This window comes from Vigna umbellata, chromosome 11, assembly GCF_029865625.1.
Source record: "Vigna umbellata cultivar VRB3 chromosome 11, Vumbellata_1.0, whole genome shotgun sequence".
NCBI classification, from domain to species: domain Eukaryota; kingdom Viridiplantae; phylum Streptophyta; class Magnoliopsida; order Fabales; family Fabaceae; genus Vigna; species Vigna umbellata.
In genome coordinates this window covers 29,625,524-29,645,717 of record NC_142175.1, presented here as the reverse complement: position 1 = coordinate 29,645,717, position 20,194 = coordinate 29,625,524, and the positions used below count along the sequence as shown (strand labels likewise).

At 27.4% G+C, this 20,194-nt stretch overlaps 1 protein-coding gene across 1 annotated transcript; it reads right to left on the bottom strand.

Annotated features, from left to right (window-relative positions):
- Positions 1–11,464: 11,464 nt before the first annotated feature.
- LOC124841122 (GDSL esterase/lipase 5-like) lies at positions 11,465–15,949 on the bottom strand. The gene is made up of 5 exons (XM_088102358.1): positions 15,605–15,949; positions 15,344–15,465; positions 13,782–14,012; positions 12,167–12,422; positions 11,465–11,859 (listed from the first exon to the last, which is right to left on the bottom strand). Exons 1-5 carry the CDS (start codon positions 15,858–15,860, stop codon positions 11,615–11,617), a joined length of 1,110 nt encoding a protein of 369 aa, XP_087958484.1. The 5' UTR covers positions 15,861–15,949; the 3' UTR covers positions 11,465–11,614.
- Positions 15,950–20,194: the final 4,245 nt, after the last annotated feature.

Genomic DNA, 20,194 nt, shown 5'->3' with positions numbered 1-20,194 from the left:
CAACAATGATGGATTTAATTGGTGATTATCGATACTAACATCAACTATAACAACGATCATGATGAGCTACGTTTATGACAGACCATGGTGTACAAATCTAGAGATGGAAATGTAGTGGTGAGATGGAGAGACACCCCTGCACAATGGATGTGAAGAACTTAAAGGAGAAAAGGAAAAGAAGAAAATGTCATTGTCGACGCGACGTGACAACGAGTTACCAACAGTTGGTGACATTGTGATGGTGGTCAGTGGCACTAGTGGAGCTACATGCACAGGCGCCACCAATGTCCCTTGTGTCGTAGTTGGTCTAATAAGGTTAGAAATGTGGTGGCTTGTGGAAGTGTAGTAATGGTGGGGATTAGTCTTGCAAAGAGAAATTTTTTAGAGAAGAGGAAAAATCCTTCAATGACTAAAGAAAAAGAAGGAGAAAAAATAATAAATAGGTGCTCCTTAACGCTGTGTTCGTTTGAAAGGATGATACTATTCAAGATGATTTGGCAAGACATATTAGAGTGATTATTTATGTTCGTTTGAACGAATTTGAGAAGAGGGAAGGGAGGAGATTTGCGGGATGCAAGCCTTGTTTCATCTTCGCTGATGAGAGGTGATTTGTAGTTATTCTTTATGAAAAACTCATTTTTTTCTCCTTTGTTATCATTCAAAATGAGGCAAAAAGTCATGAAACATGATGGAATCGATTCCAACATGATGTGCTCCTTGGTGGAGGAAATGACATTGAGGTTGTTTGGTTTGTGAGGCCACTTAGTGTAACACTGGACGTGAATTGAAATAATGTAGGTGGTGGAGGTTGAAGGCGCTAAACTTTGAACCAATAGAGTTAGAGGTTGAAGACGAAGACCAAACATGTATTCGATTCCAAAGAAGTAGAATCAATTCCACCTTATGTAGAAAAAGATGAAGAACTCGTAATCGATTACGAGTATGACGTATTCGGTTCTAACGTAGATGTAACTTAATGAATACGTTCTAAAACTAAACTTAAAAGAAATTAAAGTTTTTTTATTTATTTAAGAAATTAAGAATAATGAATACAAAATAAATTCTTTAATATGTACTTTTCAAAAACTCGCTTTTATTTTGGATTGTTATATTTATATATATATATATATATATATATATATATATATATATATATATATATATATATATATATATATATATATATATATATATATATATATATATATATATATATAAACTTTTGACGATCTTATTAGAACATTCGCCTTTTAAATTCTTAATTTTAACATAATGGTAGTTTTTAATTGTCTTTGACTTAAGTTTAGACTATTAGGTACTGAACTCCATATTTGATTAAGGTAACAAATTGAAACAAATTAAAATAAAAGTTAAGTCAACCTTTTAAAACTATTAAAAGTAGTTGTGCAGTTATGAAATTTAACAATTAATATTGTTGCATATTAAAGAAAGAAAATTGATATATTTTGTTGGATGATATCAAAATACTCAATGAAATAATTATAAACATAAACGCTTAAATTATGAGATAACTCAGTTTCAATTACTAAATTATATAAGTAATTAGTAATTGAAACTAAGTGAAATAAATAGAATATTTGCATTATTCACTTTTACAAACTTTCGATGATCAAAATCATATTGGTTTAAAAATTTCCTTTAAAGAATATATTCTGAAATTAAGTTAAATTTAGAGGAAATTCAAGTATAATTTTTAATTATTTACAATTAAGAAATATATATATGGGTTTGCTAACACGCGTACGTCTGTTTATTACTGGATATATTTTAGTAATGTGTACCGGGTTTTAGTAGACAAAAATACCCTTATATATAATGGATTCTAAGTTTTAAGGTTAAGGGTATTTTAATAATTTTCATTCTCAAAACTAAAAAAAAAGAAACTCTGAAACCCTTACTCACCTCTCTCTCGTTACTCTCAACCCTTTGTCTTTCATCTCTCTCGTTCCAACATTTTCTCTGTCATCCCTATTGTAGTCTCAATTGAAAAAATCAGAAACATTTGTGGTTAAACAATTTGTCTTTGTAAAGAATTGAGTTATTGACATATTCACCTTTCGACAAAGCTTCATTCAAGATCTCTTAAATTTTATCATCTTCACTAACTTCTCTAATTTCATCATCTGCATATGTTGAATCATCATCTCTAAAAAAAACCATTCAGGCCAATTACCAATTCCTTCAGATGTCATATGCTTGTGAAAATTAGATAAAATTATATACGACAAAAATTATAAAATGAAAACTCATTATAAAATCATTTTTTGTAAGAAATTGTTTAACAATGAGTGTTTTTTATTTTTTTCAAGCCAATTACCAATTTCTTTGATGTCATTATGCTTGTGAAAATTAGATAAAATTATATAAGAAAAAAATTATAAAATAAAAACTTATTATAAAATCATTTTTTGTAAGAAATTGTTTAACAACGAGTATTTCTGATTTTTTTCAAGTCAATTACCAATTCCTTTATGCTTGTGAAAATTTGATAAAATTAGATAAAACAAAAATTATAAAATGAAAACTCATTATAAAATTATTTTTTATAAGATTGTTTAACCGCCAGTGTTTCTGATTTTTTTTCAGTTGGGATTACCATAGGATGACAGAGCAAATGTTAGGGTGAAAGAGATGAAAGAAAAAGAGTTGAGAGGAATGAGGGAGGTGAGCAAGAGTTTGAGGTTTCTTTTTTTTTTTTATAGTTTTGATAATGAAAATTATTAAAATATCCTTAACTTTAAAAGTTAGAATCCATGATATATAAAGATATTTTTGTCTACTAAAACCCGATAAAATGTACCAACTGAAAAACATACGTGCGTGAGCAAACCTATATATATATAGGTTAAGTTATGCTACTTTGACAATGTTACAGCATATATACACATTTAAAATAATTAATTTTATCATACTGAAAGCTTTTAATTGTCTTTAACTTAAGTTAAAGAATTAGGTACAAAACTCGATATTTTAATAGATAACAATTAAAATAAATTTTAAAATAAAGAAAAAGTTTAAGTCAACATTTTAAAACTATTAAAAGCAATTAATACTTGCTTTTAAGAAAACTTACATGGCCATTTGAAATCCATCGTATTTAATTAATGTACTGATAGACATTTTTCATTACTTACTTTGTAAATATTTAATAATTTACTTTTAGTATACATGTCTTTTTATCACTCAATTTGTATAAATATATTACTAATAACTTTAATCATAATTACCGGAATATATATTAATCACAGTTGCATTAGTTGAATTATCGTCTGGTTTACATTTCATTAAAGGAAATATCAGCCGTTATTTTTAAATGTATTCCTCAATATAAATATATTTAATATAATTATATTTATAGTCGTGTGAATTTTGGATCAGTGAAAAATTAACTAACTCATTTATTAATATAAATAATAATAACATAGACTAATAAAATCGCAAAAATTGTTAAATTAGAAATTATATGTATATTTTAAATATTCATAAAAAATACTAGTTTATATATATTTCCACTTACTTTATTTGTACAAGTGTGGGCGTTGTTTATATGGACGAGGAAAATTTATCTGTTATTTAAGAAAATAATATGAATGAAATGAAATAAATAGATAAATGGATACATTAAGCATATTATCGAAGAAGTAAATGTTAAATTAGTTTTTTTTAGTACTTAATGAGTTGATTTTCAATTTCGACACAGAAAAGGTGGATTAAGTTATATTTTTGAACTTGTTAGTCTAGAGGAGTTCGGTCCGCTTGCCAAGCATTACCTTAGGCTAACATGTAACTAGGGTTGGGTACAGTTCACTTAAAAACCATAAACTATAGTTTATCTGTACTGTTTTGTACCTAAATAAACTTAAACTGTTTTTACTAAATCCAATTATACTGTTTAATAGTTCAGTTTAAAAATACTGAACTTATTATACAGTTAACTGTTAACTGGGGTTAACTGGAGTTAACTGGAGTTTAGGTCATTCACTGTAACAATTTTCTGCCATCCCCTTACATTCCATTACATTCCTTTTTTCAACTCGCCCATTGGAATCTTGTCGCTGTTGAAGGCTCGTTGCCGTCGAAGGTTCGCCGCCGCCGTTGAAGACCTTTCCGTACTCTGTCATCGCCGAACTGTCGAAGGCTCTACACGGTTCGCCGCCGTCGAAGACTCATCGCCGTTGAAGGCTCACCGCCATCGAAGGTTTTTCCACTCTCTGTCGTCACCTCCTAACTGTTGAAGGCCCTACCACCATTTCACTCTAAGGTACTAATGTTTTTTCATTTCTCTTTCAAAAGGGATAAATAAAATTGGAAAGCGATGCACTCATGAGGGTGTATTCATCTGGGATGATCCTAGCGGTGGTAACACTTGATTTTCTTCTGGATTTTGTGGGAGCTTTAATTATTTAGAAAATTTTGATTTTATTTACTTTTTTGGATAAGGATAGATTCTGTGAATGAATGGTGTATTTGGTTGAGATGCATGACATACCTTTGTACAGTTAACTAGAAAAAATTACTAAAAGATGTAGTTCCTCGTATATTTCGAGAATCTGGATTTGTGAATGATGAGTCGTATTCAACTGACAAGGATGAGTAATAATTTGCTGTGAGATGCAATTTGGTTCATTGTAAAGGAAGAGCATAGTGGTATGCTACAGTTCAGTGGTAATACACAAAGAGGAAGAAAGATGGAATGGAATGGGAGTGAGTAGAAGTGATATTAAATAGCCAAAGGGAGAGCAAAATTATTTGTTTTTTGGTAAAGGGAGAGTAGCATTGGCAGCATATTTTGTTCAATGGAGAGCAGTATACACAACATTTTTTATTTATAGAAGAGAGGCAGTCATGACTCAGTAGTTTTTAGGCTTAGATTTGTATGGGGTTACTTGATGGTTTTTAGGCAATGGAGTGAGCTGGGTTAAGTAATTAGGCTTTGAAGGAAAAAATTGGCTTAAATTATGGGATTATATTGTGACTGCCAAGCTTTTAAATTGGTATAAAACAAGTTGAAATAAATCTTATAGGAGACAAGTTTCTTAAAGCACTGAGATTTGAATGTGCATTTGGTTTGGATTTTGTTGAAAGTTGAATTGAATAATGAAGGTAGGAGAGTTTGTTGAGAGTTATCTCATATATAGTAGAGCAGATTATAATTAGCACAGCTCTCTGCAGAATTAAATGAAGTCAAAGGGGAGTAATAAGATGGAACAATGATAATATGAAAATGGTGTGGGCTACATAGGATATAGAGAGATGTAGTGTAACAGATTGGAAGGTATATATAGTGTTAATGTGTATGTTTTCTCACCGTGATCCCAGGAAAAGCGGATATGCATATGTGTTCATTAAGAATCTTGATGTATCAGTAGATAACAAGACACTGTATGACACTTTTGCTGCCTTTGGAACTGTGCTATCTAGTAAGGTAGCGGTTGATGAGAATGGTCAATCAAAAGGGTATGGATTTGTGCACTTTGACAATGACGAGTCTGCTCAGAATGCTATCAAAAAATTTAACGGCATGTTAATAAATGATAATAAATGTTGCAGTAGCTCGGCGAAAGGAAGAAAGGAAGTCTAATTTACAAGTGATTGTGTGCTTGTTTTTAAATTTTGAATTAATCTTGTTTTAAATTTGTATGAATCTTGTTTTAGCCTTTTATAATATATATTCTTTTACTGTATTCAGGCCCAGTTTTCTCATATGCAAATTGCACCTTTCTCTGCTGGCATTACGGGATACCATCCAGCTTATTTTGGTCCAGGAACACGTGGGTTTGTCTCACCTCAGGCAACGGGCTATGGTTTTCAACCTCATGTCTTGTCACAAAGCATGTGTGGGGTTGCTCCAAATTTCTTGCCACAAAGCATGTCTTGCCACAAAGCATGTGTGGTTTAGAGTGGTTTTAATTGTCAGTGATAACTGTTAGAGTGATTTGTATTGTAGAAGTGTCCAATACTTTAATAGCAGTACCAAAACTGTTTTCACAAAATAGTTTACTGAACTGTATTGGAGTTAACTGAACTAAAAAATAGTTCAGTTCAGTTTTTTTGAACTATTTTTTAGTTCAGTTCAATTTTTTTGAACTATTTTATAGTTAATTGTAATGGGTTTATAGTGCAGTGCAAATAGTGCAGTTTGCCCACCCCTACATGTAACCTGTTTGAAATGGTTTATTTACTTTTTTTCATTTGTATATTCATCGAGTTCTTTTTCCTTTCTTCCTTCACTCACGCTTCCACACACAACATGGAGACAAGACTTATTGACCTAGCATGGTGAAATATAACCATTGTCCTACTTCGAGTGCGACTCCAACAAGACTCCTTAGTGACCACCTCACCCACTATGCAGTTGGCTGCAAAATCACCAATAAGTGTAACAGTCGTAGCGTAACAAGTGATAAATATCATTATCTCTCAAAGCACCTATGCAACACTCGATAACTTTTGCACTCAACAACAATACTAGACCACAAAGGTCACAATAACACAAGAAACTATTTTTGGTATTTTCATTCAAGAATTGGTGTTCAAAGAAAGGCAACATCTAATATTTACAATTGTAAATATCAGATTTCATCAACTTCATTCTCATGCTTTCACAAACATATCAATTGCATATTCAAGTCAAAATCAACTCACCAACATACTCAAATCCTATCCTTAACAACTTTGAGCATATGATAACTCATCAAATTTCAATTTCTTGAATTCTCAACAAACAACCATACATTAAGTTGTATAATCTTAAAATTACTAATGAATCATATTTTATCTCTAAATATAAGGTGTATTAGATATTCAATTTTAGTTCAAGGTTTAAGTCATATTTCCTAATACATCAAGAACAACAAATCAAGGCATGGGTGATTAAGTCACAACAAGCATTAAGAATATAAATCCAATACTAACTTTGAAATGGAAAAACATATGCATTAATATCACAAAATACATAAGTTTCAGTTTATTAATCTCCACAAATAATAATAGCTTTCCATGGTGGAGAACTTAGGATTCTACAAATTGAAGTGATAATGAAAAAATTGAAATCAAAGAGAGATGCATGTCATTTTCCAAGGTTCTTGACAACTGTTCCATGTTCCAATTGTGTCTCCCCTTTGCATCAACGCCTCCAATTTGTGACTCATTTTCCTCCTCAACCCCAAAAAGGGGAAAGCCAACATGGATGAAGGATGAAACCCGAGGAGGAAAGGGAGAGCTTCCCAACACTCCAAACGTAAGAGTTTCTCCAAAACACTCTAGGTGATTCTATTCCTGTAATATTCAGGAATAATTGAAAGTCCTCAAGAAAACATTGATTAAATACCATATCAAGGTTGACAGACTGCCCAACGACTTCATTTTCGCCTAGCAAGGCCTAAAACTTAATTTTTTATGACTTGTAACTCGATGGACGAGCAATATTTTCACCAATGACTTAAATACTATAGGTTTGGGATATCATTTTCGCCCAGCAAGCAATTAACTCCCTTAGCGAGTCAGCTTGACGCCAAATAGTGATTTTTTTGCCATGGTAGTATAACCTTGCAAGTGAGTCTTTTCTTCATGTTTACAATCTTAGGTTCGATTCCAGATCCCCTGAAGTGGGTATTTTTGTATAAAAACCATTCCTTCTTGTCCAATTATGCTTCCTTGAGTTTGAGTGTTTTCCTCTATCAGAATTGTTTCCTATTAACTTATTTTGCACACTCAAAGTGGAGATTGGAGGTAAACAAACATAAAATAACTAAAATGCAAAAACAATGTAAAACAAGTTAAACTTAAGGATTAAATAAGATAAAAGCTATGGAGAAACTGATTTTATTAATTGAAACAAACACAGAAAATAGTTAAAATAAGATGTTATCATGTTCATTAGAAGAGGAGAAAAGGGAGATCGCTCAGCTCTAAAGGATGGAAAAATATTGGGTTGACGTTGACAATGCTTTTGGACATGCTGACAAGGGCGAACAACTTCGGTAGTAGCTCCACCTAGATGAAGATCTCATGTGAGGAGGAAGAATGAAGGGACTAGTCGTCCTTTACATGTGTTAAAGAAGAAGAAGATGGAGCAAGGGGCCCTAAACACGATGACATCAATGATGATTGTCGTGTTGTGTCGACAGTGATCCCAACAATGAAGGCTTGGCTCAATGGAGATGGAGGTGTGTCAAAGGCCTTGTAGCTTTATTTGGATTAGGATTTTTTGTTGTTATGGTTTTGTGAATCTGAGGTTTCTAGGTGTGATGTTATGATTTGGGAATTTCCAGGTGTGACGACTTTAATTTGATCGAATAAGGACACTCCATCATTGACAATTTATGCCTAAAAATTTAATAGAATGAGACTTATTAGTGGCATCAAGAAGGGATGGTGACTCTCGGTGCATAACAGATCAGACTTTGGTACGACAAATTCAAGGTTCTAAGTCGTTTTTAGATGTCAGTCTGACCTGGCCTAGCCCGACTTGGGTGGATTAAAAATGGATCATATTGATACGTTTTCACATAACTATTTTTGATTTCAATTTTTTTTGTTCCAATTGAGTTTCATTTTTAAAAAAAATTGATTTAATTAAACTTTTTTGTTAGATTCATACAACAACAATTATGATAATAAAAATAAAAATATAAAATCATTTTATAACAAAAATGTAGCATTATAATTTTACAATTTCAATAATTAAAAAAATTATTTATAAAAAAATTTTATATTTTTTATTTTACTTTCCGACTTCTTTCACTTAATCCAAACAATCTCAGTCTCTATTTTCTTTTCTCTCATTTTCATCATTTTTTACTTCCTCAATTTCATTTAGAAATACGTAAAAAATTTATTCATTAAATTATTTTAATTGCTTTAAAATATAATGTCATTGATTTCAGTTTTTCAAATTTTAAAATTTTCCTTTAAAGTTAATTTTTTTAATTAAGTTAAAATGTTGATAAAAACCAATTATGTTTTATTGTTAAATTTCATATAAGAGAGATGATGTCACTGAAATAACTTTTATGACATGTGATCGTTGAATATATGTGATATTAAATGATATTTTGAATGTTATAAGTTATTACTAAGAAGGTAATATTAGGTTAGAGATCAAAGTCTTTCATAACTTGTATTAGGATACAATAACTATTTATTTATTTGATGTGACTTATAATAAATAAATGTTGACATTATTCATATACTTGAATGCATTATATATTTAATAAAAAATGGTTTTCTATTTTGTATTTGTGATTCAAATAATAAATACATAATGAGCTATTTAATTATATGTTGAGGTATTTAAATTTTATAAATTTTTCATGTGTTATAAATAGATACATAAAACTTTAATTATATTTTGTTAATTTTTAATTGGAGTTAAACTATCTATCATTAATTTCTTCTTGCACCTATGTACAATTTATCTTGCACTTCCATAAACTTGTCAAATGATTTTTTTATTTTATTTTTATGTTCTTTCCTTTATTTTTATGTTTCCTTCTTTCTCATGCTCTCTTCCACGTCCTCTTATACATGTTCTTTATGAAGCTTTTCATTTTTCTTTTCTTAATAAAAATATTGTATAATTTAAAATGTATTTTTATTTTGTACTTAGAATGTCAAATTTAAAATATCTTTTATAGTTTAAATTGTACATTTTAGATTATACAATTTTAAATGCATTTTTTATTTTGTAATTTGAAATGCACAATAAAAATATAAATATTATGCATTTTATAATATGAATTTTTTTATTTTAAATTGTATAACACGAAATACAAATTTTGTATATATTTAGAAATTTCTTCTAATTATACATTTTGGAAATCTAAATAAAATTCTAAAGTAGAGGATAAAGTTAAGATTTTAAAATGCATGGGTTGTAGAATGTAATTTTGAAAGGCATAGAAAAATGGCCTCAATTGTAATAAATTTTAAAAAAATTAAATAATATTTATATATTAATTTTAAATATAATAAATTAATAAATTAATAAACTAAAAAAATTTATTTTAACGGATATAAAACATCCGTTTAATTAATTATATAAAAAAGTATTAAATTAATAAATAAAAAATTAAAAATAAAAAAAACTTGAAAGGATATAGCGATATCATATCCGTTAAAGTATTTTTTTTTAACGGATGTCGACATTGTTGAAAAAAAATGTAGAGATATAGGATATTTTAAAAATATAAAAAATAATTTTAAAATTTTAAAAAAAATGTAGTGATGCATGGATCAATGTGGGTGGTGTAGGGAGTAATCCTGTTGTTCTTAACCCATTAAAAGCTTGTGCGTTGCTTTGTCTTCTGGTATTCTACTGCAGGCAATCCATTTCATATACAAAGCTTCCATCTAAAAATAATTTGATTCTTATTTATTTTTGTCTTTTTTCAATCAAATTAAATTTTGGTTAATTTTGTCTTTATTTATAACATCATTTAAATAGTGAATGATATGTAAACTGTGTATGTTACGTGATTTTTTTCTATTTTTTTAATTTTTTAATTAAATAATAATAATATTATATGACCATTTCCCTTGTATTCAAATTAATTTTAAATTTTGTTAATTTTATTTAATTTATTCTTTTAAAATAAAACATTTTTTTCTCTTTTCGAATTGAGATCAAACTCACTTTTTATATTTTTATATAAACGTTATATTCATAATTTTATTAAAATTCATGTTTTTATTAATAAGTATTTGTGAAATTATTTTAAACTAATTTTAATAATTATATTTTAATAATATAATTGAAAATTGTTTAAAATATGATAATTTTTTTTAAAATATTAAAATTTACGTGACAATATTAAATTTATTTTTTATTTTTAAATAGCCACACAACTTAACTTTGAAGTTTGGAAGAAAAAAAAATGAAGTCTCAGCTTACTCAATATTCTTTTTTATTTTTAAGTTAAATTTGTTTTTAATTCTTATAAATTTAGTTATACTATCCCCCATTATTTTTGTTATTTTAAGTTTTCTTTTATTTCAGTTTATTTTTATTATATTTTAAACTAATTCTAACTATATTATTATAATATAATTATTAAAGTTGGTTTAAAAATAATTTCTCGTTAATAAAAATATAAATTTTAATAAATTTAAACTTCACGGGTGACTATTTAAAAATAAAACGTAATTTAATATTATCATGTGATTTTTAATGTTTTAAAAATTATTTTTATCATATTTTAAACAACCTTTGACTATATTATTAGAATATAAATATGATAATTTATTTAAAAATAATTTCAAAAATATTCATTAATAAAAATACAAATATTAATAATTCCAAAAAGAAATTAACTAATAAAAATATAAATATAAGAAAATTAGCACTAACATCACATTGTCACAAAATTAACGAAAATAAGAAAATAAAAAATTATAGCTTAATTAAACTAGAATTAGGATCACATAAAAAAGAAAGTGACCAAAAACATATACAAAATTAGTATTCATGATTAAACCTTATTACACCAAACTTATCTGCATAGACTTTGTTGACACAATGAGGATATAATACGATAATAAGAATATTTTATCTTTGATGCAATGAAGCAAAAACAATGAAAGATGAAAGAAATCATGGAAGTTGGAAGAAATGTCTGATAGTGTAAGGCCCTATATTGTAAGAGGTGTTGCTAAAACCCCACATTCTATCTGCTATGCTTTTGTAAGCACTTTCTGTGAGATGATAAGAGTCCCAAAATAAATATGTATTCGGTTTCTTACACAATTCATATTCCTTCTGCCCTCTCTTCCCTCCACAGCTATACTCTCCTCTCAATCTTCCACTTCCACAACATGCTGATTTTCCATCCTCCAAACCTGTATCATCATCGACTATACATTAACGAATGATCTGATAACAGATGAAACGAGTGATATGATAACAGATGACACGATAGATCTAATAAATAACAAATATTGTTAAAGAAAAAAAATAGATCTATTAGCAAATTAAAATAACTCAAAGTTATTTTTTTAAAATTTTGAATTAAAAGTGATTTTATTTTGTATAAATTTGTTTGGTATTAAAAAAATCTTACACATATATAGCAACACACTTTCCTGTTATTGTTTTGCAAAATCACTTTTAAATTAAAGATCATAAGTTCCAGTGTTAAAGACATACCATATTTGAAGGGATGGTTCATCATTTGAGTGACATCAGTGTGGAAATCATACAGTGCAAATCTGAAGCCCTTCAATTTATTCTGCAGTTGCAAGAGAAGCAGATGTAGAACTCTATTGTGTAAACTTGCAAGGTTTGAAAGTTCTTGCAAGCATTTTCCATTTTCTTCCACATCAATTATTCTGGTTCCTGGAAGACAACCCAAGGGTGGCAAGTTCATCAACACAAATTTTCTAGCCCCTCTCTTGTATATGCCCTACAAAAACCATACTAAAACATTACTATACATGTTATTGTTTTGATGAATCCATACTGATAATTACGTATAAATCATTGTTACAATTGATAAGATTTAAGAGTTTCAATAAGTTTTTATTCTAATAATTAGAAGCTTAAAAAATAGACCCTATAATTATTTTGTAAATAGCTATGATTAGATATACTCTTATATAACATAGCTTGTAATAATATAAATTTTTATATTGAAAGACGGCAGAAAAAAAAATGTTTTTTTCATTTAAATATGATCGTTGAGTGTGACACTTTTCTTCCAACAATACATAATAATTTTTTTCTGTAATTTTCTGTCTTGTGTTTAACACCACAGGTTAAATTGGAGGGAAGTTGACGGAAAAAGACAAAGAAATGAACTTTTTTTTTACCTATAAGCACGTTTAGGACTTTGGAAAGTCTTCTGATTAACCATTTCTAACATTTGAATGTTGGTCTTACTTTATGGACGGTGGTCTGTGTACTACTGCAGGCCCCAGTCAGAAGAAAAATATTTTCTCTTTTTTCTTTCTTTTTCTTCCACTGGTTAAATTGCATGCAGCTTATTCTTTGGGAATAAAAGTAAAATATTTAACAAAATCAATTATGAATTGGATAAGTAATTTTGTGTTAATCAAAATACAATTAAAATAAAATTATAACATAGTTTAAATAAATTATTTTTATTAAATTAAACAGAATTATATTTAGTCCTAATATTTCATAGCAAAGAATCAACCTAAGAAAACAGATTTAAGAGAAATTAGACAGAATATGAAGTAACCTAACTTTGTTGTTAAAATATATATTTTATTATAAGTCAATTTTATGGACATATTTAACATAGTCATAATTGAATCGAAGTTACAGTCAAATGCCGTACTTGTCACGTTGTCTCTTATTTTTGACTGGATTATATAAAGCATGTTTTTATTTTAGTTATTTTGACCAGTTTAAAGCTTGTTTTGACCAAAATAATTTTTTGATAAAATAGGGGGAAATACGGAGATAGGGAAAGAACGTAAATTCTAAAATATATTGAAGGAATCCATTTGAGGATACACGTGACTAAATATTTGAGATAAGAAATTATTAAAAAATAAATAAAACTAATTAAATCTACAATTAATATATTAAAATAAGTGCTAAATGTTAACATTGTTAAGGAGGGAAAACTATACAGATGTTCAAATATGAGTTCATTTTTAACCTGTGAAGATTCAAATGTATGACCCTTTCTAAGTTTTCTGGGTAGAAAATATAAATAAATACAGTAAAATAAAACGACGGTGTATTATCTGTGTGAGAAATTGAAAAAGAAAAAGAGAAAGGACTAAGTTTTTACCTTGATAATGGAAGTCATATTACGAACAACCATAGCAACATATTCTGAATGAGAGTATGATTTAAGAACATCAGAATCTGTCAAGAACGGGCTGAGATAATCATTGCTTCCGATGCTAAACATGTAGACAGCGTTTGATAACAATAACTTAGCTTCGGATTTCCCTAAGTTGTGCCTCAGAAAAGCTGCAACTTTCTTGTAGTTTCTTGCTTGTGTTTTCAAAGGTATTACCTGAAAATTTTGAATACAAACAAAGTGTCATGCATGATTCAGGCCACTGTATTCGGAACAATCTTTTAGGATCCTTTTAACCTATAAAAGCGTTTAAGAAACAAAAATTTTAGGATTTTATATCAATGAATTCAAATTTATTGATAAATTTGTATTTATTCTATGAAAATATATTGTCAAGACAATCCTACAACATCAAATACTATAAATAAGGACTACCTAAATGAGTATAGAAAAAACATAAAAGTTGTGTTTCATATCATAACTCAATGTAAGTATTATAAAAAAAATAATAATAACAAGAGGATAACACACTTTTACTTTTATTTAACACAAAATAAAAAACAAAATGGTCATAAAAAATGAATTTGTATATTTTTTTAAGAAAAAAAAGGAAAAAGGTTAAAAAGGATAGCATTAAATGTAAAAATTTTGTGTATATTAAAATATCATTTCTAAAAAAATATCATTGTATAGTTAGTTTAACTCCTAACATTTATATGGCTCTCATAATGAATATCTTTTTTTTATAATGATTATAATAATAAATAATAAAAAATAATATCAATGGTAATAAATACAAATATTGAAAATAGAAAAAAAATATTTTTCTTTCAATTATTTTTTCAAATATTTTTTCTCTCTTTCTAATAACTGTTTTGTATTTTCCTCTTCATCTATTTTGTCTTTCACTCTCTTTATATTCTTTTTTTTTTCAGTCTACGAAAGGAAGCATATGGCCAATTCTAACTGATATTTTGTATTTTATTTGAAACATTATTTTAAACCACACACGCACTCAAGAAGTAATAATAATAAAAAAAAAAAGCTATCTTAAAAAGAAACTTCACTTTTTTACAAAATTACCATAGTTTTGTTTATTTTTAGTGAAAGAAGATTCTCTGATCTTACACGAAATGATAGGTCAAGGTTTGTGTTAGGTTCATTGGTTGGCCCGTGAGGTTAGGGCTTTTTTAGGACAATGTCATGTCATGTCATGTGTCGGCAAAGTAAAAAAAAGGTAAAAACCAGCATGTTCTCTAGTGCTTGTTTTAATCACTGTTCTGCTACACCTAGAAGAAGCTTATGACAAAAAAACCAGAATGATAATAGAAAAGCATGGCCTATTCAATTAACCTAATCATACTGCTATCCCTATGTGTTATCGTAGTGACCTAGCTATGCATCCTAGATGCTTGACATGCATATGACACGCTAATTACCAATTACTATATATATCTTCTCGATCACTTACACTAATTAACCTTTTCACTTACTTAAAAAGTAGCATTAATGGTAAAGCAAAAATAGGGTATATGAATTTGACTCACCGACCCTTCGAAAGTTTCAACAAGAGCACCAGCTCCACCAGATGCAAAATTCACTCCTCCATAGTATTGGTTATTGCCAGGTTGTAAATATGGTGGAACCAATGGCAGCTTTGCATATTCGGCTGCAAAAAAATTATGATATTAATTAAGTTAATCAGATACCATTAGCGTAACGGGGGACAAGAAAATATGGTGGTTCAACCAAATTGGATTCTCACCAGTAACAAGACAAGAAACATGAGATCTCCAAATCTTAATTACCTATGAAATCTGATATCAACCTTCCATCAGAGAATCTCCCTGTTGGGAAGTTGAAGTATGTTTCTCCATAGGGCCAGAAATTTGCTTGGTCAAGAGCTGTAGTGTTGATGTAATTGTTGTTTCCAGCATCTAAGAAAGAATCACCAAAAATGAAGAGAGCAGCATGTCTGTTGCTTCCATGGATGGGAGACACAAAAGCATAGAAGATGAGGAGGAAGAACACAGAGCTTGATAGATTTGACACCGTGAACTTCATCTTCTCAGAATCTGCTGCAATCTCAAATGGTTGACAAGAGTGTGTGTGTATATATATATATATATATATAAAACTTCAAATATTTCATTGTCCATATTGGCCACATATTACGTAGTGTGAACAATCATTTTAAGTTTACTTAGTGTTTAATTTGGCTTAGTCAACGCGATTTGATGGGTAGAAATTAATATATATGCGTTGATGATGTTATCAAAATGAGAGACATCGAAGAATATATATGAAGTTTGGAGATCGAAAGTGATGCCTTGTAAGCCGGCAAATAAAAATCTTGCGCACTCCATTATCAAATATTCTATTATAAATTTGAAGATGATGAAATTGGGTTAATTGTAGATAGAAAGTTCGAATGATTAAGATTTGAAAATTAGAGAGACGGAGAAAATGAAAAAGCAATGATTTGCAAAGATACGTTTACATTAATTTCACATGATACAAAAATAAAATAATTATAAATATAAACTTTTATATTTTTTCTAAAAAAAATAATAATAATATCAAATAAATGTAAAAAATTGATGTTAGAAGAATATTTTTGAAAGTGAAGGATGAAAGTTAGACGTTGTAAATGGTTTTTGTTTGATGCCATGCTATGGCATTGCCATTTTCTATGTTGTCATGTCGCTGTCTTACGTTTCTGACAAAATGGGTGCCTTCACAGACGCTGAATAATTTCTCTCCAAACATTATTGTACAACATGGTAGAGCCACCCATTGATGCCTTCATTGTGTTCGTGTTAATGCCATTATAGATGTAATTAATTCGACATGGCATGAACTAAGCCGAGCATTATTTATAAATAAAAACCACATGAGACAAAATTTCAAAGTTAGCACAACCTAATACCTATGTCTTTTTCATAACTCCTGCTTTAATAAACATATTAAAAAATACAGTCTAAGTACATTTATTAAGTTTTTTCTAATTCTTCTAATCTTATGTTTATTCAAATAATATTTACATATTATATCTAATGAATATTTATTTCATTTCTATTATATTCATAAAAATATTAAACTCTGTTATTCTTTCAAATATTAAACATGTGAATCTCTTCTATTAATTGAAATCATCTTAATTTTAAGAAAATATCTTAAATATAAATAAGTTTAATATCATATTTTTAAAATTGGTAGAGACAAAAATAATAGACACCACATTCTCCTTTTTCATATCAGTTTTAAATTATTAAAACATTTCATAATTAGACAATCTAACAATTTATTTCCAAGTCTTTTTTAGTTTTTTATTTTATTTAGTTTTTTTTTTTAATAATTTTTTATATTTTTTTCATTTATTTGACTCATTGAATATTTATCAAATTCCTTGACATTTCTTTATGTACCTTCCTTCTAATTACAGTCTTAATTCCACATTTCATTATTATTTTTTTATAGTTTTATTCAAATAGTACATTACATTTCAACCCATTTTTTATTCTAGTCTCTTCTTTACCTCCACACTATTTTAAGGTAATTTTCTATCACTGTATAAATTTGTTTTATACTATGTAATTGTAATTTTAGTAGTTATATTATAACTTGTAGTACTAATTGAAAGTTTGAATTAATATTTTGAACGCTCGTTACTTTTCTTATAAATAAAATAATGTATATTTTAGAATAATTTATAATGAAAAAACTTGAAAATATAATTCTTTTACAAAAGAAAAACTTTAAGAAATTATTAGGTTTTTTTATAGTAGATCAGACAAAATGGATTGGCGAGATTTATAATTTGATAAAAATGTAATTTTCATAATTTTTTAACATTGTTTTACCTAATTATCTATTTGTATCACCTTTGTTTTCTGTGTTGTGTTGTATACATATATTTCTTATCATATAAATGCGATTTAAAAATAAATGGCTTCATTTAATTAAAAGAAAAAGCTTCTATGTCAATCATGGTCAACATCCAATGTCTTATATTTTTATAGTACAGCATATTTAACTTTCGTCTTAAAATTCAACCGCCATCACAGTGGAAAATTATATTATCTATTAAAATTAAATATAATTTTAGTTTAAAATTTTTATATCAAATTAAAAATCACCTTTATTCGAATTTTGATATATTTTGATAAAAAAAATTAAAAATAAATTAATATAATTTTATTTATTCAATTTTATTAAATATTTTTGATATATATCAAATATATTTTATATTATCATTTGAATTATTTATACCATTTAACATATTTTCACTGCAATGTCAATTAAAAGACATTTTTATTATATTAAAAAAATATTATATTCATTTATTTTAAATTTTTGAAACTAAAAAATATTAAAATTTTAAACAAAATTAAATAAAATTTTACATCAAATTCAAAGATTAAAAACATATATAAGTTTACTTCATATTCATTTATATAAGTTTGTATAACTAGTTAAAACTATAAAAATAATTAATTTTTTTCTGATGTTATATTTTAAAGGTTCTTTGTTTTGTGTGGAACACTTTGAATATAATAAAATACCTCTGAAACACATGGGAGGTTGCGTTTCTGGAACGAATTTTCAAATTTCTTGGCTAGAGTTTTAAAAAATCCGAAGTCGATCGAACTCAGAAATGAAAGTCAAACAATATCAAAAATTCAGATTGAGTGCTTCAAATATATCAGTTTGTTTCATTATGAAACAAAAAGTTTTGACCAAGGAAAAATGCTTTATGACTAAATTTGTAAATTTCTTAGATTATTTTAATTTACAAGTGAAAAATAAAATATATAGATGTCAACATATACTGATTTACCCACTTTTAATTTTTTATTTAAAATTTGTATTAATAAGACATTTCTAATGAAATTGTTTTTGCTTTCAGACTCTTCAAAATAGAAGGTGGTAAATGTAATGAAATTTTGTGTTGGTTTTTTCAGGTTATGAAATAGTTGAAAAGATATTAAAAATGTATATTGATGATCTAGAAAAAATTAAAAATAAAATTATTAAAATAAATATTGTGACACCTTTAACACATGCACATTAACTGGCCACGTGACGGATTATTAATTTTTGAATTTGACTAAACATTTTTTTACTAAAATTCGAACATAATGCCCTTTTATTTATATATTTATTTCACTTTGAAAATCAAATGTATACAAATTATTTAATTAGCTTGCTAAGATTGATGGGTACATGTCCACACATGATACACGTGTTGCATTAACTATCTTATATATATTTATAATCCAGAAGTTGTTGGATGGAAATTAAAGTATTCGATGAATAAGTAAATTATAACATAATAAAATACTATTATAGGTGTTATAACTAATGTATAGCTTACTTCTATATTTTATAGTTAATATTTTAATTTTTTTTTCTCCAGTCCCTCAAAATTAGGAAAAAACACTCAGCTTCACCAAAAACACAACATTCTTATAAATATTTTAAACAAAATGCCAAAAATTAAAACATCAATTCTTAAAAATTAGTTTTTTTAATAAAATAAAAATATTATATAACCAATATTGCACATCTTTTCTACTTGCATCATCCAGAAGGCAGATAAACCACAAAACAGACATAATGATTTTTTTTTGTGGGCTCCTTTTAAGGTAAATAAATAATATCTATTTACAAATTTTAAAAAGTATTTTAATATTAATATTACATATTATATGTGTGTGTGTGTGTGTGGATTTACGATAAAATTTGTTTATCCTTTATTCTCTATCATAAAAAAATTATGAAAATATACTCCAATGGTTTTGTTTATTGAGAATATTATTTTTTTCTAAAGAAAATGTTAAAATTAAGTTATTTATTTTCATTTTAGTTTCATAAGCTATAAATTTTAATTCGTGTAGTTTGGCAAAAAGGCCTTATAAGCCCATTTACAAATCTGATCCATCTCAGCTCATAGGCGGAAAGGCTACTGAATCAGTGCAAGACAAGCCCATTTCCTATGTCCATTCATTCTTCCACACCCAACAATTCATGGCATCTTGAGAAAAATAAAACTCTTAAATTATATTTCACCAAAAATAAGTAAAATGTATGATTATACGTTTCAATCATATGTCAGAATCAGGATCCCATGAAATTTATTTATTAATTTTTATTTATTTTTAAGGTATGGAAATCAATCACTCTTGAGTCTTGTCACTCTGATTTTACTGATATAGTCATCAAAATAATGATATTTGACGTCGTTAGAAAGTCATTGTACTTTTTTTTTCTTTATTTTACTTTCTTGTTTATTTATCATATATAACTTTAAAGTAATCAATTAGTAAGCTAATTTCTAAATATAACCTATAATTCAGCTGTAATTTTATAATTAATCTTTGGTTTCAATTATCTCT